The sequence below is a fragment of the Tamandua tetradactyla genome, chromosome 5 (assembly GCF_023851605.1).
Source record: "Tamandua tetradactyla isolate mTamTet1 chromosome 5, mTamTet1.pri, whole genome shotgun sequence".
Classification (NCBI taxonomy): Eukaryota; Metazoa; Chordata; class Mammalia; order Pilosa; family Myrmecophagidae; genus Tamandua; species Tamandua tetradactyla.
Window position 1 is genome coordinate 7,049,562 of NC_135331.1, and position 23,060 is coordinate 7,072,621.

The 23,060-nt window shown below is 50.5% G+C and overlaps 1 protein-coding gene across 4 annotated transcripts in view; it reads right to left on the reverse strand.

The window, feature by feature from the left end:
• Positions 1 to 11,772: 11,772 nt before the first annotated feature.
• Positions 11,773 to 23,060, reverse strand: part of AACS (acetoacetyl-CoA synthetase) — a 68,763-nt gene continuing 57,475 nt past the window's right edge. For 3 of the 4 annotated variants that reach the window (XM_077159556.1, XM_077159558.1, XM_077159555.1), the window contains one exon: positions 12,827 to 13,042. In XM_077159556.1, coding sequence (XP_077015671.1) covers positions 12,905 to 13,042 — 138 coding nt within the window. In that variant the 3' untranslated portion in view covers positions 12,827 to 12,904. Of the gene's footprint in view, positions 13,043 to 23,060 lie in introns of all 4 variants that reach the window. The other variant, XM_077159557.1, reaches the window with a different exon arrangement.

Genomic DNA, 23,060 nt, shown 5'->3' on the forward strand with positions numbered 1-23,060 from the left:
AATCAGTATTTTATCATTGCAACATAAAATACATGCAGTCCGGGGCACAAGTTGTAAGAGTATAGGTCAATTCCCATTACACATGTATTAACTTATGTAATCCCCACGTGCATCAAGACACAACATTCCCTGCACCCCAGTAGTTTGTGTCTTAGTTTCCTGAGGCAGCCATAACCAAAAGAAAAAAGAAAAAAAAAAAAGTCACTTAATTTGACAAATAATATACTCCCTTCACCTGCCGGTATGGACCAACAAAGGTCCACAATCTGGGTGCCTTAAAGCAACAGGAACTCATTCTCGCTGGGTTCTCAAGGCAAGAAGTTTGGATCGAGGTGAAGGCAGAGCCGTGCTCCCTCTGAAGTAGGGGGGTCCCACTTTGCCCCCCTGGCTCTGGCGTCTGCCCCTCGCCCCGCCCGCACCTTCACGCGGCCCCTCCCCGCGCCTGGGTGCCTTCCTGCCACCTTCTAAGGGCAGCAATGGCCTCACCTGAACCTCCTCCACCTGCAAAGACCCTGTTCCCAAAGGCCGTACTCACAGGTGCTGGGGAAGGACTCGGCCACACCCTGCCGGGGGACCCAATCTGACCCACAAGAGGCTCCCCCGTGGAACCCAGCGGGTTGCAAAACTGCCCCGGTCATTGGACTGTGCAGCCAGGGTCCAGCCTGGCGTGTCTCGGGGAAGGCTGGCTAACTCCCCATCTAAAAATAAACCTCAAGCCAGAGATGGAAGATTAAGAGTCACGCTGTCACCTTGACAGAGTGGCTAATAACGCCTCAGCGGGCAGAGGCCCATCCATCACGGGCCCCCCGGCCTTCCCCGCCGGGAGCTGGGGGGTAGGGCAGGACGGGCTGCCCGCTGCCTGAGTCCGGGCCCCCAGGTCACAGCCCCCATTCCCCCAGGCAGCTCCCCAAACTGGGGACATGAAATCCAACAGCCAGGCAGAGGGCCTGGCGTGCCTGGATTCAATTTGCAAGGTCAGCCATGCAAGAAGCCAGGCCTAATAGAATTGTCACAGCTGCGTGGCAGCCCTTTACTACACGCCCTTGCTGTGTCTGAACATGAAAGCAATTATGGGATACATACTCTGGCAAGAACTTGAGGTCCCCATCAAGCGGCAAAGAGAGACACTGCGGAGTCAGGTTATTTTAAAAATGAAAAAGAAAAGAAAAAGAAAAAAAAAGGAAGAAAGAGAAAGCCATAAAAAACACATTCATTATGAAAATCTGAAAATTTCCACTTCCCTAAGAATCGCACATGAAGACTCAAGAGTCGGGATCCTTTTGAAAGTTCCATTGTCTTAAGGAGTATAAATAGCATCTTTAAAAAACCCAGTTTCAATCAAGCTAGAATAATGGGAAGTACCATTCATGCAACGTTCTCTTTTAAAATTTCATGCCATATGAATTGATTCTCACTCCAAATCTAATTAGAGGCTCAAGCATATGAGAGAGTTTGCGACTTGGAAACCAGATATGGGTGATTGATCTTTTTCACTGCGTGGTTTTTTGTTTTTTTTTTTTTTTCTTAATCAATCTAGACATTCAGGAACTACATAGAAAAGGACCACAAAGAGAGGTTTATCCAAAGAGGGATTTTCTCCCTTCTTCCTGGGCCTCTTCCCCAAAGGCTCAGTGAGGGGGTCAAGGCCAGCGTCTCAGCCAGGCTGCTGGACTGCAATGTCAGACGTGCCACAGGCCTTATTCCCCATCTGCAAAATGGGGGTTACCTATGTTGCCGTAGCAACACACTACTCTGGTATCCTGGGGCCCAGCCCCTGTCATCCTAGGACAGCTCGCTGGGCCCATGGGAGGCACAATCCTCAGACACAGGACAGCCAAGATCCAAGGAAGCCAAGCTTGATGCTACTGGCCCCCCGCAGCCTGGCTTCCATTGCAAATGCACAGAGGGGACCCAGGCAATCACCCCCAAAATGACGGGGACCACAGTCTGCTTGATACCATTTGACATTCATTAGCTCTTCCCAGCACAGCTCCCACGAAAGACCCTGTAGGGCTGGACGGCAGGCTGAGTCCTGCACCCGGAGCTCCTGCTCTGCACCCCTGCTCTCTCGGGAAATCTCCTTTGTTGCTTGTAGATGCAATATCCGTAGATGCAATATCCGTAGATGAAACCAACTGATTATAGATGCAGATCCAGCTATAAAATACTCTCACAGTAATGATCAGACCCGTGCTTGCTTGACCAAACAATGGGACACCAAAACCCCAACTGACATGTAAAATTAACCACCACAACTGGCTTCCCCCGAGAGTAAAAACGTGTCAAAAGGTTTGCTGTCATTTTCTTTAGCTCCCTCTTCAAAGAGAAGCTGCTAGCCTCCAAGGCACCTCTAGTTACAAGCTGGATTTGTCCCATATGGAGAGGCTTCTCCTCAGAAGGTGGCTGCCTCAATTCAAGTCTGGCTGATCCTCCAAATCCAATTCTTGCATTTGCTATCTGGGCAAATATGTCTCATTTGTCTTCATTACATGTGTATGTTCAGAACAAGAAAAAAAAATTGTTTTTTTCCTTGAAAGTCTATGTGGGAACTCTTGAAGCCCGAACATAGAAAATCCTTGAATTCAATATTCTCCCTAAAACAGGTCTTCTTTTACAATTTTGCATCCATCTGCCTTCATCTGGGGAGCTACGAGCATGGGGTCAGCTGGTTAAGCTGAGAACTCAGTGCGAGCAGTTTCCTGACTTAGAGTCCGGTGGGGCAGCCCCCTCCTCCACCCGTCTCCGCGCACCTGGGGTCACATTATCCCCAGTTGGCTTTCGAGGCCGTCACGTGCCACGGGAGTGACAGCTCAGAGCCTCGCATTCTCCCATCCGCAGTGACTGGTTCAGGGACAGGCATGTGACCCAGGCCATGCCAATGAGACCCCTTCCCAGGCCTTTTGCTGGAAGTTAAAAAAGAAAAAGAAAGTGACTGTCCTTCTGGCAGGGGAGCCAAGTTCTGGGACAGTGAGTTAGGGGCTGCCAAAGCTGGACGCCTGCACGGAAGGAAGTCGCGACAAGAGATTATTAAGCGGCAGTAGATAAAACGTCCCAGGCACCCACTCTATGCCAGGAGCGCCTGCCGTTTCTCGTCCTCTTTCATGGGTGGGGAGAACTTGTCCCATGGTCACAAGTAGCAGAGACATAACTCAGATGCAAGCAGATGGTTCCAGAGGGGGTTGCCAGGTTTGGCAAAACTTCAGGACACCTGGTTAAATTTGAATTTTAAATAAAGGAGAAATACTTCTTTGGCATAAGTATGTCCTATGCAGTATTTGGGATATACGTACATTTAAAACAGTACCACTGGATGATTAAAAGAGACACAAGGGATTCTTGGTTAAACTGAAGATGTCATTTGGGAACCAAAAACCTTAAATAATCTCTTGGACACTGAGCCCCGTATTTTCCCTGGAAAGCATGCATCTTTTCCAGCAAAATTTTGTTGGGTATTATGTTTTTGAGGAATGAACTTAGATGAATATGTGGAAATGTTATTTAATGGAATACTATACTAGAAACCTGAAGTCCAGCAGATTTAAAATTCCAATTCTTGTTACCACTTTTCAAAAGATTGTGAAACTATCAAAAATGCACATGAATCAAGTTTTAATACACTGTCTGATGGGTAGATGAGGCTGTCCATTTACCATTTCCTTCTTTGAATTCTCAGGCATGGTTCTAGCCACGCAGGAACTCTGTAACATTAATAAATTCAATAAAAAGTAGACATTTGGGGAATAAAACAATACCATTGTAATACTTTTCCATTAAATATAACAAAGGCAATATACCAAAGGTAAATATTAATGCGAGGGGGATACCAGGGACGGGTATGGGATGCTTGGTGGTTCTCCTTTTTGTTTTTTGTTCTTTTTTTCCTCTTCTTCTTTCTTTGTGGAAGAAATGGAAATGTCCTCATATAGATGATGGTGTGAACACACAACCAAGTGATTGTACAGGGAACTGCTAATTGTTTACTTAGGATGGATTGCATGGTATGTGACTAGATCTGTTCAAAAAATAAGCAAAAAGATACAAGTGCTGGGAAAAAAAATATCCATTCTAAACCATTTATCCAAAATTCGAGCGACAACCCTATTCCAGGTCCCTGCTCTGAACCGCTAGGCCCCACTGCCCTTACGGGCGAGGTGAGGGAGGCTGAATCCTTGAGGATGCTGTCCCAGTCCCTGGATCCTGCTGTGCCTGAAGCCGGTGGCATGAGCTGTCTTAATGTTCCTTGCATCAAAAAGGGTGCTCAGTGGCACAGTGCTAATCCCAATTCAAGCAAACTAGTCATTGAATTCACCCTGCAGTTGGGATTGGGGGGTGGGATACAGAGAAGACCCAGAGAAAGAAGATTCCTGTCCTCAAGGACCCAGCTTGGGCTGAAGAGACAGGCTGGCAGGATTTCAGGACTCTGCAGGTACTAAGTAGAGCATGGCGCCCAGGCTGAGGTGGGGCCAGTAGGAGGCTGAATTCGTCTCCTACTGCCGTGTAACAAATTACCAACACACTGGGTGGCTTCACTCAGCACCTGGTTCATGGTCTCACCAGCTTATCATCTCACTGTCTTATCTTCTCACCATTCTCATGTGCCAGGAGTCTGGACGTGGCTCAACTGAGCCTTCTGTTCAGGATGTCACAAGGTTGAAATCAAAGCACAAGGCCGCTGTGTCTCACCAAGAGGCAGGACTAGGGAAGGCTATGCTTCCAGGATCCTGCCAGTGCTGGTGGAACTCAGTTTCTTGCAACTGCAGAATTCACGGCCATTTGCTTCCTCAAAGCTGGAATTGCCCACTGCTTGGAGTCTCAGAGTTTAGGGAAGTCCTTGTGCTGGCTTGATGCAGCTATGTACCCAAAAAAAGACATCTTTTTTTTTTTTTTCTTTAACATGGGCAGGCACTAGGAATCGAACCCAGGTCTCCAGCATGGCAGGTGAGAACTCTGCCTGCTGAACCACCGTGGCCTGCCCAAGCCATGCTCTTTTAACCCAATCTTGTGGGGGCAGACTTATTGTGGGTGGGATTAAAACATGGCTTTTCTAAAGTCCATACATCATTTCAAACCAGCACAACCAGCTCTGCACAACCCCTTCACTTTTGCTGTATTCTGGGGGTTACAGGAGGTCACAGATCCCAGCCGCAATCCAGGGCAGGAGGGGTGTCACCTGAGGAGCAGGTACAGCAGGGAAGGCTTCCCGTGGAAAGGGGCCCAGAGCCCACCTCTGAGTGCAGCGGGTCTGGGGACTGACCAGGACTCTGCGAGGAGCAGCAGGGCTTCGGCTCCAGCAAGCCCAGGGCCTTTCTTTTCAACGCCCTTCACACCTGTGCTCCCTGCAGCCCCCCAGCCCTGGCAGGTGTCCTGAGTGAGGAAACTGAGGCACACAGAGGTGAAGTGACTAGCCTAAGGGGCAGAGCCGGCACTGAACTGGGGTCTCCAGTCTCCTAGTCCAGGGCCTTTGTTACTCAACTGACCAGAAGTCCACTCAACTGGACTGCAAGGATGAGAAAGGGTAGAGGGAGGAGGAGAGACAGGGGCAGGTAGGGGAAGAGGCAAGGACAGGCTGAGAGGAAAAGGAGAAGGGGAGGGAGGAAGGGGGGAAGAGAAGAAAAGGAAGGAGGAAAGGAGAGCAAAGGAATGAGGAGAGAACTTGAGGGGAGGAAGGGGCAGGGTGAGGAGGGAAAGAGCCTGGGGCTGCAGGCGGGCGGCAGGAACAGCTGCAGGCCCTTGGGCTGGGACAGGGGAGCTGTCCCTTGTGTGGCACCCCTCGCCGGGGGTCCCTGGCCCAGCCTGAGGGCAGTGTGCAGGCTCAGCCTGGGGGGGGGGGGGGCAGCGGCTGAGTGTGAATCCAGAGTCTTGCCAACTTGTTAAAGCAAAAATACGATTTAAGAGCTTTATTCTCTAGGGTCGGTATTATGGAAAAACAGTGCACATTTCTTCCCCGTTTTCCAAATATGGAAATTCATGCTAACAATAGTCTCTAGGACAGAGCTTGTTTTCTGGGCAACCTGAGACTGTTATGCTGGGGAATGAGGCAGGGAACATAGCAGAGACAGAGGAAAGAAAACAAATAGAGAAAGGAAGAAGCAAGGAGCAAGGGAAGCAAGGAAAGGTTGGGCATCTGTGAAAAGATGAAAAGGAATGGAGAGGCTGGTTCTTGCCTCCATTTTCTTAAAGGAAAACCACAGGCTTCCCCAGGACCCACCTCTCCTTATCCTCGGTCCCTGCTACTGCCCGGGGCTGATTCCACATGGGCCTCTAGAAATTTCAAGTGGGGGACTGGGACCCACGCCTGGCTCACCAAAAATTCTCTCCTCCCAGCCAGTCGTTGGTTCAGGTAATCCAAACCATCCAATGGCATTTGACGTGGAAACCTGTGTTGGAACTACCGGCAAAAATGTTTCTGCCCTGCTCGACACGGTGAGGATCGAAGGCTGCAGAGGCTTCTGAGAACGCAGTCAACACAAAGAACAGAGCCGAGATGGAGAGAAGAGAACAATAACTTCACTGCAGCCCCTGGATCCAGCCACGCCTGACTTGAAGTTTTCAGACATGCAAGCCCACGGTACCCTTTTTTGTTTAAGCCAGGAGAATCCTGAGTTATGACCGAAAAGAGGAAGCAGACACCAAAAAGAATCGCCCAGCAGGTAACTGGTGAGCAGGAGTGGCGAGGCTGACACACTCTGGACCCAGAGAGTGAAAACCGGGAGCATGGGCTGCCCTCAGAGTGGAAGGCCCTAGGACCACTCCTTTCCGTCTCCCGAAAACCCCACGAGACTCACGGCTTAGCTCTTTGCAACAGGGAAAGAAAAAGGTAGGAGGAAGAACGGGAGGGAGTCCCAAGATGAAAAAGTTTGGAAGTTGTTCTAGAGTACAGTGGATTGACCGACAGCTGTTTCTCCCCCAGAGGTCGGCTAATGAGCTTATCAGACCATCCACTGACTCTGGGAGTGGCAGAGAGCCTTCCCCAGCACGGAAACCATGACAAGACAGCCTGCGTTCGGCTTGGAACGCATTTTAGACACCTTCCTAACAGACTTTATGTGCTTATGATGGTGCTGAAAGTTTGGGGACAAAATGGCAGGAGGCCTTTCAAAATCATTTATGCCCACGTAAAGGGCAGACACGGCTTGGGGAGAAAGAACCGCTGTCCATCAAAGCCAGGCAGGCTCCCTGGGCCTAATGAGACCTGCTCATAATCCTCTCTGCTGTGTGTTCAACACATCAACATTTATGTGATGAACCAGAACTAATCTCCTACGTTGTGCACAGTCGCCATTTGCGTTTATGGTAAGAGAGAGAAAGAAGAAAGGGAAGGCTGGCGAGCAGACATGGCAGGGCATCTTCCACCCACCCAGCACCCAAGCTATCTCTGCTCCTCCTCCCAAGGCACCCAAGAGCAAATGCTCATGAGATGTTGTCATTGCCAAGCTCAAAACCCTCTGCAGCTTCCCGGTTGCCCGTGCAATACAATCCATTCCCACCACTGGCAGCCTGGCCTCTCCCACCTGCTCCCTTGCCCTCTATATTCTCAAAACAGCCTCACCGGCTGGAGGGAACTGCCTGAAAATGTAGAGCTGTGTTCCAGTAGCCACGTTTCTTGAAGATGATTGTATAATGATATAGCTTTCACAATGTGACTGTGTGATTGTGAAAACCTTGTGTCTGATGCTTCTTTTACCTACCTTATTGACATGGATTAAAAATAAACAAATAATAGGGAGAACAAATGTTAAAATAAATTTAGTCAATTGAAATGCTAGTGAAAGGGAGGGGTAAGGGGTATGGTATGCATGAATTTTTTTGTTCCCTTTTTATTTCTTTTTTCTGAATTGATGCAAATGTTCTAAGAAATGATCATGATGACGAATATACAATTATGTGATGATATTGTGAGTTATTGATTATATACCAAGAAGGGAATGATCATATGGTAAGAATATTTGTGTTTGTATATGGTTATGTATCATAAATCTAAAAAAAAGACAGCCTCTCATTTGTTCTTCTAGCTCATTAACTCATTCCTGCCCCAGGACCTTTGTGTGTGCTCTTTCCTCTGCCTGGCTGGCTGACCTCCCCCGTCTTCACATGGTACATCTGACCTTTCAGGGCAAGGCTTCAGGCTTGCCTGCTCCCGGCATCCTGTCTAAAGTGTATCCTTCAAGAATGCTTCCCTGTCAAATATCAAGAGGTCTGTGGTTTTCTGGTTGACCATCTGTCCCCACTGAAAGATGGACACTCCCTTGAGGACCATGGGTCCCAGCGACAAGCACCGAGCATGTCAGCTGAATGAGTAACTTAGTACCTGGACCTCCAGCTCTGCAGAACCCCTCAAGAAAAGGCTCTTGGTTGGACCCAGAAATTTTTAGGATTCATGCTGAGTTCATGCAGCTACAAGCAGTTGCCAGGGGACAGGGCTCAGCAAGGACGGGGGTCATCCTTGCATCCTGCCTGGGAGCAGAGAGCAGGCTTTCATCACCTCCCCCTAGGGAGAGACAGAAGCAACGTGCCCCGTGTCCACAGCCCTGTGCTCCCTGCAGGTGGCAGGCTTTGGGGGGGGGTCACGCACACACACACACACACACACACACACACACACACACACACACACACACACACACACACACACACACACACACACACACACGGCCAGAGCGGTGCGAAAACTGCCAAGTTTGTCTCACAAGCCTCACGATCTACCGCTCGGCAGGCAAGGATGCAAACACAAGCCAGCACCTCCTCTAAAGGCCCCTCTCGCTCTCAGGTCAGCCCTCCGGCCGCAGGTCAGCACCCAATTGCCTGAGCTCCCTGGGGCTGCCACAACCGTACACTACAAACTGGGCACTTAGAGTAACAGAAACTTATTGTCTGGCAGTTTGGGGGGCCAGATGCTCAAAACCGAGGTGCCAGTAGGGCCACGTTCCCCGAAACCTGTAGGGGGATCCTTCCTGGCCTCTCTGGCTTCTGGGGGTTGTCGGCCACCCTTGAGTCCCTTGGCTCATAGACCCATCACTCCAATCTCTGCCTCTGTCTTACCACGGCCTTCTCCCCTGGGCTGTGTCTCCCCTCTGATAAGAACACCCCCTGCCAACCCTGGGTGGTCCCACCTTACCTGAAAATGTCAGCAAAGACCCTACTTCCAAATAAACAGGTACCGCGGTTAGGAATTGAGCATGAGTTTTGGGGGACACAATTCAAACCCACAACATCACACTCAGAGGTGAAGCAATCCTGCTGGCTAGTGCTCAGCGACGGAGGGGTTGGTCACGAGGGGCTGGGGGGTTGCCAGTCTCCCCAAGCCCACCCTCCACTTTGTCCCTTCGCTAGAACCATCTCCACCCATCGCCGGAGCTTTGGTCAGCACGCGGTGGGGCACCTCTGGCAAGGTGCGACCTCGTGGTGAGGCTCTGGTCTACGGACATGAGTGGGGCCACTTCCTCTGTGACCCGTTCCCACGGGGCTGAGAGTGAATGTGACCAGACGACCTCAGCCCCACGCACGAGACCCCCTCACCAGGGGACGGTGAGCGCACACAAAGAAACCTGGGGCCCAAGATGACCCCGTGAAGCAAAACTGAGTCACCTGCCCTGGGCCCCCATCTACTGCGGGGCTGCTGCACTGAGCCGTTGGGCTTGGGGTCTCTGTGCAGCAGTGGCCTGGCCCCCATATACCTACGTGGGGTGCTCCCTCTGAAGGCTGGAGCCCAGGGAACGTGGCTTGGTCCTCAAACAGTGTTCCATTCCCTAAGAGAGCCTTGTCCTCAGGACAGGCTTCTTAAGACGGTGTCAGGGTAGGGCAGGAGGTTGGGGACAGCTTTCCTTAAGTGCCCTGCTAGATGCTTGAACACTGAGGAGTGAGCAGACCTGGCCTTGGCTTCGAGGGCCCGGAACCCAGGGAGTCAACCGAATGGAGGCTAGAGCAGAGAGCAGGCGCCTGCACCGAGCAGCCGGGGCTCCCAGGACTCCAGGTCCCCTTAGCAGAGGCTGCCCAGGCCAGAAAGGGGGCCCAGCTGTGGGGAGATTGGGAAGAAGCCCTCAGCTGTCAGGGAGCTCCTGGAGGTGGGAGGAAAGGGCCCCCGGGAGGACCAGGGGGTCGGGGCTGAGCAGGAGCACAGACACCTAGCGGCCACCTGTCACATACACACAGCATAGCTCCCAACACGTGCCTGGTGAGACCGACGGAGGTGTGAGGGGCCTGAGGGCTACACAAGGCCCAGAGTCCTGCTGCAACCTGTGGCCTCCCTGGGTATGAGTGGGCAGCTGGCTGGCGGGCGGTTGGGGGAGATGCCTGCCCGGCCAGGGCACGGCCGAGGACAGCACTGCACAGCGTGTGCACGAGTATATGTTGTTCCGAGCCATCTGTCGCTCGTTAATGAAGCTGTCCAGCGTGGCTTATTAATAAGGACACGTGTGCTCAATCAGCAGTGACATCTTGCTGGAAGGAGAGGGCACAGTAATTAGCCTTAATGGCTCCCCCAGTGTGGCCCACGGCGAGAGGAAGTGAGTCTTTCGGCACCGCGCAGGGGGCCAGGGTCTTGCAGGTGGTGGCAGTCCCGTCCCCCATGGGGCTTGGGGATCAGAAGCACCCACCCCGGTGGCAGGCAGCAGCTCCCCCGCTCGGGGCTCCCGCTGCAGGTGCCTGCCCCCGCTGTTCTTACACCTCCGGGACCCGGCTGCATGTGCAGGTGTGGCAGGCAGGATGGCGGTCCCCAGAGATGGCCACAGCCTGCTCCCCAGAACCTGCGAACGCATGACTTTCTGGGAAAGGGACTTTGCAGCCCTGACTATGTTAACGATCTTGAGGGGGGCTATGCGGGAAGATGTGATGTCATCACGGGGTCAGCACCAGTGAGCGGAAGGCAGGAGGGCCAGGGTCACAGCCATGCAGCCTGAGGTGGCCCAACAGCTGGGGCTGGCTGTGACGCTGGTGGAAGAGGCCACGGACCAAGGAGCACAGGCGGCCTCCAAAGGCTGGAGAAGGGGACGGATTCTGCCCTGGGACCTGCAGCAGGAACATGGCCTGCAGAGACCCACCTCCCGGACAGTGGGATGATCCGGTCTGTGCTGATGGAAGCCACCCACCATGAGCTAGGCTGTCCCCGCGGTGACCGGAGACGAACAAAACAAGGTAACGATCCGGCCTCGTGAAAACAGCAGTGCCAGACCCCCCTTCTCCCCGAGAGAAGGAGACATGAACCCATCGGGGCGTCCGAGGAGCTGGGTTTTCCCGCCAACAAGGGCTTGTGCTGTCAGCCGACCCTCGTGTCATCTCACCCGCTTCCTGCCTGGCACAAGATGCCAGGCGAGAGGTGGAGCAGCCACCAGAGACCAAGAAGACAAAAGTCACACACGGGAGACAGTAGGGCACAGGAACACAGGGCTGGGAGCACTGCTGTCCCCCCGGACACCCGTCAGCCCTGCAGGGATAGCCACAACAAGCCTGGACACTGGGGCCTGAGACCCAGCCAGCCCCTGCGACAGGGAAGAGCTGCCCACTCTGAGCCAGGGGGGCCCCAGGGTGGCGGAGACCCCAGGTGAGCATGTCGACCCCCCCACTGGGGTGCTGGCTTCAGCCGAGAGGTGCCCGTGGTCCAGTGGCCACAGGGACCTCGACTGGCCCAGGTAAGGCCCCAACCAGGCAGACCAAACCTTCCTCTAGGGCACAGCTCTCAGCCGCGCGTGAGCTCCGTGCACAGATGTCCACAGTCACCTCCTTCAGAGAAGATGCCCAGCGCGGCTGCACACCAAACAAGGGAGTGTGGGGCACACATACACAGATATAGATTTATTTTATTACATTCCTTATAGCACTTCCTCCAACATTTTGTAATCCAGCAAAAAAGGGATTCAAATGGGCTTCAGTTTTAAGAACTACAAAATGAACATGGGATTACGGAAATTTGTTGATAGGCTGAACTGCAAAGTACGTAACAACTGCTGAGCTACTGAGACATGGGATTTGATTTATAAGGGCTAACAAAGCAATCTTCGTATTACAAGTCCAAGGGCGACCACGTGGAGGAAGCGCAGTGACGGCCGTGCTGAAGGAGGCCCAGGCAGCTCCGTCCCCAGGCTGGGAGCCGCCGTCTGGAAGGATCCGCGCAACAGGCTGGCCGGCGTCCAGCTCAGCGGGGAGCACATCTGTCACCCCCACCCCGAGGACGCGGCCCCTGCCAGGTGGACCAGCCAGTTCTCAAAACACCCACGCAGACCAGACACTTAATTAACATTAACATTTTTGAAACCGTTTAAAGTCCATAAAATAGAGAGCTCGTATTAAAGAGTGGAATGCCGGCGCTGTTCGGAGGGGACGTCCTGCTGGCTGGCGGGGCCTGGCCGTACGGGGGCACGGAGCCTGCGCTCTGCACACGCACGACACAAGGGGAGACAGAGGTGGCCTCCAGGCACACCAGGTGTCTCCCGTAACAGGTAAAGCTCAACAACTGAAGGACAGTGCTGAGGGGGCCGCGGGAGCCTGAGACCAATACAAAGAGCCCTGACCCCAAGAGGGAACGCGAGGATTAGGAAGTTGAAGCAAGACAGCTTCTCGGATGGAGCCCCGTACTGAAGTGCGCACACACACACACACACACACACACACACACACACACACACCACATACACACACACACACACGCACGCTCAGGGGGGCATTGCACAGACCCTGCAAATGCCTTGTGTCGTCCGACGGTCAGGAGCCCATGCCTGCCTGTGCAAGACCAGTCACCCACCAGACTCAACCAGGAACCAGAACTGCTTCTCATCCCACCAGAGAGCGCTGGGTGCAAATTTCCTTTGTGGAGCCCAATGCAAAGGAGCCATGGTTGTCTGAGTAATTTCTTGAACACACAGGATTTCCAGTACAGACGCACGTGGTGAAAAGGCACGCGAGCCAGTCTGGTTCAGAAGTCCTGGAGCTCGGGGATGTTCCGGAACAAATCCAGGGTCTCGGGGTTGGAGAAGGTGCCGCAGTGCTCTACGCTCTTCCCCGCAATGATCTGCTTCACAGCCACTTCCACCTTCTTGCCGTTGAGTGTGTACTGCAAGGAAGGGGCGGGAGACACGAAAGAAAGAAAGAAAGAAAAGCATTTAAACCCGACAAGGGAAAACCCCCTCAGCTCTGATATCTAGGCACCTCCAAATCCAAAGAGGATGGAGCTCACGAGGAGCGGCCGGGAGTGAGCAGCTCTCAGCTCCGTCACGCGCCCCCACAGGCTGCACGATTTGCTGCAAATGTGCCCACATGCCCTGGGCAGACAATTGTGCCCTCTCCACTGGGGGGAATCTGTTCTGCTGAAAACCGATCTCAAGGTCCAATCCTTAACCCCCAGCTCGCAGCAGCCCGGGCACGTCCCCGTGCGCCCCCAGCCTGGCGGTCCAGGGAGGCAGGCGATTTCAAAGCTGCCGGGAGCTGTGCGGGGGCACACGCGCCTTTCCAAGGCTGTGCGAGCAGCGGCCCCGCCGGAACCCACCTGGCTGTGTCACCGCCGGCTGGCGTGCACGGCAGCATGCCCAGGACCCTGCCCCCATGATCCCATCTGGACTGGAAAATAATGGGAAAAGCACCTCTTTTTCGGTCTTCAAGGCATATCTGACCTGAGTGGAAATCCACAACTCATGCCTGAATCCTAAGAGGCATCCTAAGGAAGGTGGCTTCGCATGAAGGCATCTGGAGTGACATGTGCCCCCATCCCTGGGTGACTGGGCAAACTACCCCCCTCTCTGAGAGAGGGCAGCTGCACTGGCCCCAGGGCTCACGCACACAGCTCGCACACGGGCCTGGCACACCGTGGCCTGCAGTGAACACCAGCTCAGCTCCGCCAGCGGATAAACGGAGAAATGTGGAATATGCCTCAGCGATAAGAAGAAATGCAGCGCTGCTTAATGCGACTGCATGGATGAACTCGAAGCCACCATCTGGGGTGGAATAAGCCAGTAAGCCAGACACAAAAGGAGAAATGCTGTGTCAGTCTACTTACACGAAATATCTAAAACTGACAAATTCACAGAGATGGAAAGGAGATTAGAAGCTACCAGGGTCTGGGGGAGGGAGAAATGGGGAATTGCTGCTTTAAAGGGGGTATCAATTTTACTAAGGTGCAGTTGCTTAAAAGGAAGATTAGCTATTGCTATTATTTCAAGAGTGAAAAATTAGACTCCATCTATCTGTAACTAGAAAGCAAGCCTCATCTGAGACCCCACCAAACACCCACAGAATATTCCCGCACACTGTGTGAGATGGTGGCAATCCTTCCCACAGTCAAATGCGCTGCCCTCGCAGAGGCCCACTCCGGAGTTACCCGCATGTTTGCTCCATCTCTGACCAAATGGGTTTTCAATGGCACTGGGGCACTTTCGGACCAGGAAACTCCTAAAGCGACAGCCAGATACAGCTGCCAGCACCCTGGTCTCTTGCCACACAGGAACTTCTTTTTTTTCACCTGAGACATAATTGAAATTCATTCACTGGAAAAATCGGGCTGATGTGTGTACTAATGAAGGACCTATGTAGTGGTTTCCAGTGGGCTGCGCATCTTCCTGACTCAGTGTCGTCAGCCTCTCCCTGGCCTAGAAATGCAAATGTCTCGGGTGCAGGATGAGCTCCTGAGATTTATCCAGAAGCCTCAAGTGCGCCTAAGGGGAGCTAATGACTTATAACTTCTATCAGCAGATGAGATAAACAAGGCATTGTTTTAGCAGAATCCTGCTCCCATGTCCTCCGGTGAGATGGCATCTCTCAGCTTCTGCCCAGGCTTCCTGGATAGGGAAAAGGCCCAGTGTTCTAGTTTGCTAGCTGCCAGAATGCAACACACCAGAGATGGATTGGCTTTTAATAAAAGGGGATTTATTTTGTTGGTTCTTCAGAGGAAAGGCAGCTAACTTTTCACTGAGGTTCTTTCTTCTGTGGAAGGCACAGGATGGTCTCTGCTGGCCTTCTCTCCAGGCCCCTGGGTTCCAACAACTTTCCCCGGGGTGACTTTTTTCTGCATCTCCAAAGGCCTGGGCTGAGCTGCAAGTGCTGAGATGAGGAATGCCGAGCTGCTTGGCTGTGCTACCTTGCGTTCTCTCATTTAAGCACCAGCCAATTAAGTCAAACGTCACTCATTGCAGCAGACACGCCTCCTAGCCGACTGCAGATGTAATTGGCAACAGATGAGGTTCACGAACCATTGGCTTGTGTCCGCAGCAACAGAACTAGGTATGCTCACCTGGCCAAGTTGACAACTGAATCTAACTAACACACCCAGTGTCCCCGTCAGGAGCAATGCCATCGTCTCGATTCAACTGTGACGTGGGAACAAGGGTCCACAGGCATCGGGGGTCAGGTCCCTGGGCCCTGCCAGCCTGGGACGCTCAAATGCTCAGAGCCTGGCCCCTTGGCTGGGACCGAACTGGAGCCCTGGAGGCGGGGTTAAAGAGAGGGGGAAATGGTCCCAGTGACCTGGCAGCACCCCCATCTCCCTGGGTTTCCTCGTCTGTAAAATGGGAGGAAAAAGAGAGCCTGTCCCACATCAGCAGGGTGTCAGGAGGGCCAGCGTCACAGCTCATTCAGTCATTCACCTCGTCACAGCTCATTCACCCCATCACAGCTTATTCACTCATTTACACCATCACAGCTCATTCAGTCATTCACCCCAACACAGCTCATTCACTCATTTATGCCGTCACAGCTTATTCACTCATTTACACCATCACAGCTCATTCAGTCATTCACCCCAACACAGCTCATTCACTCATTTACGCCATCAGAGCTCATTCACTCATTCACCCTGTCACAGCTCATTCACTCATTCACCCCAACACTGCTCATTCACTCATTTACACCATCAGAGCTCATTCAGTCATTCACTCCATCACAGCTCATTCACCCATTCACCCCATCACAGCTCATTCACTCATTCACCCCATCACAGCTCATTCACTGGGCCTTACAAGCCGCTACAGTTTGCCAGGCACTGTGCGGAGCTCTGGGGAGAAGGGGTGACCTCCAGTGGGCTGCAATCTAGACAGAAAATCACAGACGAGAGGCAATAACCCAACACCTGCAGTGATAAAAGCAAGAAAAAGTAGCATAAGGGGGCCGGGGAGGAGGAAGGAGGAGGCTATTCCGAGCAGGAAGTTAGGGAAGGCGTCGGTGAGGAGGGGACTCTGAGGGAGAAGCAGCTGCGATGAGCGGGAGAGGCCTCTGTGCATGCTGCGGGCAGCAGGAGCAGCAGGCCCGTGCACAGGCAGGCACTGCCCTCTCCCAACAGGGGCCGCAGCCGCCGCCTGTGAGGGGGCAGGAAGCGGGGCTGGGGACATTACGGCGCCACCCGAAGGCCCACCCCAGGAAGAGGCGGCGGGGCCTGGGCAGGGCAGGACAGCCCACACACGGAGGCCAGCAAATGGAGGCCCGCACGTCTCCAGGACCTCAGAGATTCTCACCAAATACGGCAGATGTCATCAGCCAAGGGAACAGAGGGGACGCTGCCCACGGCCCAGACACGAGCTGCACCGCGCCCACCACGCAGCGCCCCGCAGACAGCGAGGCCGGCCAGCAGCCCTCCTGCCCCACACAGGCTGGCATGCCATCAACCTTCCCTGGTGCGCCACGCGTCCAGTTCCCACGAGGCCCTTCCTGTACCCCCATCAGTGAGCACGGGGTCCCAAATCCTCAAATCTCAGGCAACCCTCGAAGGGACTTCACAGACCACCAAAGCAGAAGGCGCTCTCTGGGGGATGAGTGGGGAACTGAGGTGGGTACCCCAGCAAGGCCGACGAGAACCGTGATGAGAATGGAAAGAAACATGATTATTTTCCTCTTTCTAATAAACTGTACTCTATCTCCTGATACAATTTGGGAATAATCATTTTGGCACAAAGGAGACAGGCTCATTCTCAAAAAAGAAAACAAAGAGGACAAAAAGCAAACAGCTAATTCTGTGGAATGTTCCAGATGCAGACAGAACTCACTGAAGGAAAACCGTAAGGCATTGATTCAAGGCATATCTTCTCTCCCTGAGAGGGTCAACATCTCCATGGAGAGCCACCAACCCAAAATAAAGCTGGAAACCTCTCAAGTTATAAGGCTCTTCTTGTAAGTAACTGTGTTAGTTAGATTCAGTTGTCAACTTGGCCAGGTGAGCATACCTAGTTTTGTTGCTGCGGACATGAGCCAATGGTACGTGAACCTCATCTGTTGCCAATTACATCTGCAGTCAGCTAGGAGGCGTGTCTGCTGCTATGAGTGACGTTTGACTTAATTGGCTGGTGCTTAAATGAGAGAACGCAAGGTAGCACAGCCTAGCAGCTCGGCATTCCTCATCTCAGCACTCGCAGCTCAGTCCAGGCCTTTGGAGATGCAGAAAGAAGTCACCCCGGGGAAAGTTGTTGGAACCCAGGGGCCTAGAGAGAAGACCAGCAGAGACCATTCTGTGCCTTCCACGTAAGAAAGAACCTCAGTGGAAAGCTAGCTGCCTTTCCTCTGAAGAACTAACAAAATAAATCCCCTTTTATTAAAAACCAATCTGCCTCTGGTGTGTTGCATTCTGGCAGCTAGCAAACTAGAACAGTAACCAAAAGGAAAAAACACATATATGGACACTGTAACAACCAAGAAACCATACTGGAAATATGGACAGGTGCTGGAAGAACAGAGAAGCAGATGCCCCACGTGGTAGGATAAGTAAACAAATGAAGAGGCTGGGTAAAAGTCAACCCTCCAGGGGTGTTCAGGCACCTGCACACAGTAGGTGCTCAGGCACCCACACACGGTTGGCACACGGGGACTCAGGCACTGCACACAGTAGAGGCAGAGGCACCCACACACAGTTGGCGCACAGGTACCCACAGACAGGACACTCAGGCACTGCACACAGTAGGCGCAGAGGCACCTGTACATAGCACCCCATAGGTACCCACACAGAGTAGGGACCCAGAGAAACCTACACACAGTAGGTACATCATAAGCACCCCCACCCCATCACATTCCTGGATAGACTGTCTCAATGTTAAAGGCATTTTTTAATGCACAAAAGAATGCCCTCCCCTCCTCTGAGGCTTTCAGAATCGAGGGGACCACATGGCCCCCCTACTTCCCAGGCTGCAGCCCTCGTATTGGCACCATTCCTGGACAACACCGATAACCAGCTCTGCACACTGACCAGTTAGGGCTTTCTCTGCTCTTCTCCTTAGAGAGCAGATGCTCCGAGGGCTTCACATGCAAACTGCAGGAGACTGTGGGAAGATGGCAGAGCAGCAAGCTCCAGGAAAGGGCCCCTCCACCGAGACAACCACTGAACTGACAGCAGCTGTCTGAATCAACTTTCCTGAAACTCTGGAGTCAGAACACTGCACAACGTGGGGAAAGCTGGGGGAGGAGGCCCATCAACCGTGGTAGCTGTCAGTGAATTTCAGCCTCCAGGCAGCCACCCCCTCATCCCCACCACAGGGCAAGGAGCCATGAGTGCAGCTTGCTTATGCCACAGTGGGCTGTACGGAGACACCCAAAACCGAGGGGTGTGGTCTGACTGCTGATCTCAGCTCTTCGTCAGCTACCTTGTAAGAGCACAGATGTCTTAAAGGGGCAGCATCTTTTTTCCACTCTCTTTTCTCTTTCCATTCCCTGTTTTGAAGTAAAAACAATTTGGAAAAGTCACAAATTGAAGGCTCAAACCCTTAGCAAAAATGGCAACAAAAAACCCTAGCAATCCCAGAGGAGCGGGAGTAGATTTCCACAGTCATAACAAGATAATATTCAGAATGTTCAGTTATCAACACAGAAAGCAACAGGAGAGTAGGAGCCAATCACAGGGAAAAATAATTTGCCAGAAATCACCCCCAAGGAAGCTCATACACAGGAACTATTAGTCAGACTTTAAATAATTGTATTAAATATGTTCAGTGAGCTAAAGGAATCCATATGCAAAGAACTAAAGGAAATTAGGAGAATTGTATCCTAACAAAATGAAGAACTAGAAATTATAAAGAGAAACAAACAAATTTTAGAGCTGCAAACAATAGTAACTGAAATGAAAAATTCACTGGATGGAGTCAACCGCAGATTTGAACAGGCAGAAGAAAGGACCAGCGAACTTGAATGTAAGACAACTGGAATTATGCAGCAGAAAGAAAAATAATGAAGAACAATGAACAGAATCTGAGGGCCCTGTGGGACACCACCAAGTGTGCCAACATATGCATCTTTGGAGCCCCAGGACAATAAGAGAGAGAGAGAAAGGGGCAGAAAAAGTATTCAAAGAAATAATGGTCCAAAAGTTCCCAAATCGGATAAAGACACGAGTATATACATCCAGGAATCTCAAAATAACCCAGCCTGGACAGACTATGAGAGGTCTAAACCAAGGTACCTTAGAGCAACACTGTAAAAATTCACAAGCAGATTCTGTGATTCTGAAAGCAGCAGGAGCGACATGTCGTGTACGAGGGATCCCCAGTTAGATTAACAGCGTATTTCTCACCAGAGACCATGAAGGCCACGAGACAGTAGGATGGCGCATTCAAAGTCCTTGAAGAGCACTATCAACCAAGAAGTCGATATCTGGGCAAAAGTATCCTTTAAGAATGAAGGAGTCTGCATATATGTTAGATTTCACAATAAAAAAATGTTTTTAAAAACTGGAAGGAGAAAATAAGAGATTTACAGATAAACAAAAGCCGAAAGAGTTCATTACCAGAAAACCTACCCTACAAGAAAACGCCATAGGGAGTCCTTCAGGATGAAATAGAAGGATACTAGACAGCAACTCAAAGCTACAAGAAGAAATAAAGTGAAAACGTTATGGCTGACGCTCCCTTTATCCAAGCTATGGATAGATGAGTAAAAAAAATAAGGACAGATAAATAAATAAATAATAGGGGGGAAGGGGATAAGAAATTTGGGTAGACTGCAATACTAGTGGTCAGTGAGAAGGAAGGGTAAAGTGTATGGGATGTTATGGGGTTTTCTCTTTATTTCTTTTTCTGGAGTGATGAAAATGTTCTAACAATGCTCATGGTGATGAATACACAACAGTGTGATGACACTGAGAGCCGCTGACTGCACACTCTGCACGGAACAGCCAGACTGTGTACTCTGGATGTGGACAGGTTTCTCAATAAAAATATTTTTAAAAAGAAGAAATAAAAGTACTTTGATGTGAAACTGCTTTTTTCCCCTATAAGACTTAAAAAGCAAACACGTAAAAAAGATATTTAAAATCTACGTTAACAGGCATAATAAAATCTGCGACAATAACAATATACAGGGGGAAGGACGGCGATACACAGGAGGAGGAGAGAGTTTATACTACTGGAGCTAGGTGAATACTAGTCAAACTATGTTATTACTTTAAGACATTAATGGTAATTACAAAGATGACCACTTATAAAGTAACTAAAAATTATAGAGTAAACAAAAAAAAAGGAATCAAAACGGTACACTACAAAAACAGCTACTAAATACCCAACTGAAGAGAACAAAAACCACGTGGGACATACAGAAAATGAACAGCTAAATGGCAGAAGTAAGCCCTTCCTCTCAGTTATTGCCTTAAATGTCAATCGATTAAACACCCCAGTTAAAACAAAGAGATTGGCAGACTGGAAGAAAAAGCTGGATCCATCTATATACTATTGTTAGTAAGAGACTCATTTTAGGTTTAAAGACACAAAGAGGTTGAAAGCAAAAGAGTGGAAAAGATATTCCATGCAAACCGCAACCAAAAGAGAGTCAGAGTGGCTACACTGTCAGACAAAATAGATTTTAAGTTAAAAAGATTACAAAAGACAAAGAAGGATGCTATATAATGATAAAAGATTAAATCCACCAAGAAGAGAAAAAAAGTATAAACATATATGTACCTCACAACAGAGCTCCAAATGATATGAAGCAAAAACAGACAAAACTGAAGGGAGAAACAGTCCTATAATAACAGTTGGAGACTTCAACATACATTTTCAATAACTGACAGAATATCTAGACAAAAGATCAGCAAGGAAACAGAGGGTTTGACTACCCAGTATACATAAGGAACTCCTATAACTCAACAAAAAAGACAAACCACCCAATTAAAAAGTGGGCCAAGGTCAACTCAACAGGTGAACTCACTGCCCTGCCCCCTATGGGGCCACGACTCCCAGGGGTGTAAATCTCCCTGGCAACGTGGACAGAATTCCCAGGATGAGCTGGGACCCAGCATCAAGGGACTGAGAAAGCCTTCTTGACCAAAAGGGGGTAGAGAGAAATGAGACAAAATGAAGTGTCAGTGGCTGAGAGATTTCAAATAGATTCAAGAGGTTATTCTTATGCATTATACAGATATTCCATTTTAGTTTATGATGTATTGGAGTGGCTGGAGGGAAGTACCTGAAACTGTTGAGCTGTGCTCCAGTAGCCTTGATTCTTAAAGACAACTGTATAAAGATACAACTTTTAAGTCACTGCGTGATTGTAAAAGCCTTGTGTCTGTTGTTCCTTTTATCCAGGGTATGGATAAATGAGTAAAAAGTATGGATAAGGAATAAATAAATAATAGGGGGACAAAGGGTAAAATAAATTGTGTAGATGGAAAAACTAGTTGTCAATGAGAGGGAGGGGTAAGGGGTATGGGATATACGACGGCTTTTTTTTTTTTCTTTTTATTTCTTTTTCTGGAATGATGCAAATGTTCTAAAAATGATCAGCAATAGAGAGAATGACAAGAAAGAAAGTCATGAGATTCTGAGAGGGCAGACTGCCAAAGAACCATGAAGCAGAGAGTCTACCAGCCAGCAACTTTTGGAGATGAAGAAGGAAAATGCCTCCCAGGGAGCTGGAGAGGAAGCTAGCAGACGACACCATGTTTGCCATGTGCCCTTCCAGCAGAGAGAGAAACCCTGACCGTGTTCACCATGTGCACTTCCACTTGAGAAAGAAACCCTGAACTTCATCAGCCTTTTTGAATCGAGGTATTTTTCCCTGGATGCCTTAGATTGGACATTTCTATAGACTTGCTTTAATGGGGACATTTCCGCAGCCTAAAAGCTGTTAACTTGCAACTTATTAAATTCCCCTTTTTAAGAGCTGTTGAGTTTCTGGTATATTGTATTCCAGCAGCTGGCAAACTAGAACAGATGTTGGTACTGGAATGTGAGATGCTGCTGTGGTTTGGAAATGCCAAACATATTGGAACAAACGGCTTTTTACATGGATAATGGGAAGATTTTGGAAGAGTTGTGAGGAGCTTGATAGAGAAGGCCTAGAATGCTTTGAAGAGACTGCTGGTAGAACTGAGGACTCTAAAAATACTGTTGATAAGGCCTCAGACAGAAATGAGGCACATGTAATTGCAAACTGGAAAGAAGGTGATCCTTGTTTTAAAATAGCAGATAATCTGACAAAATTGACTAGTGGCTTTGGCTGGAGGACAGATTTTAATTTAAAAGTCATGAACTTGGATATTTAGCAGAAGAGATTTGCAAATTAAATGTGGAAAGTACAAACTGGCTTCTCCTCACAGCTTATAGTGAACTGCAACAGGAAAGAGATAAACTGAGAACTGAACTCTTGAGTACAAAGAAACCAGAAACTGATGCTCTGGAAAATTCTGGGCTTCCAGGAGGGGAGACCCCAGAGAACAGTGCCCCACATGAGGATTTAACTAAGTGTGGAACCAATCAGCATTTCAGAGAAAGCCAGGATCGGACACAGTTATCCAGGAAGGATCTGTGGAAACTCCTTGGGTCTGACGGGCATAATCCGAAGCTACTGTACAGAAAGCTAAAGAAAGTGCTGTGGGATCTGTATGAAGAGAACCACTGCCAGTCGAGACTGAGCAGGACAGAGAAGGGACACATTGGAGGAAAATAACTTCAGAGGCAAAACCATGGAGGCTGGGATCTGAAGTCAAGAAGCTTCGGGCCAGGACAGCGGACCCACCCAAGGCAGAGGATGGGCCTTCCACCTCGTGGCAGTGGGAGAGTCATGCCACCCCAGGCCTTGGAGAGGGTGAAGCAACCTCTCCACGGGGAAAGGCTGAGCGTGTGCCCCGGAGATGGCAGAGAGCCCGGGTACAGTCCCGATGCATGGAGAGGGTGGAG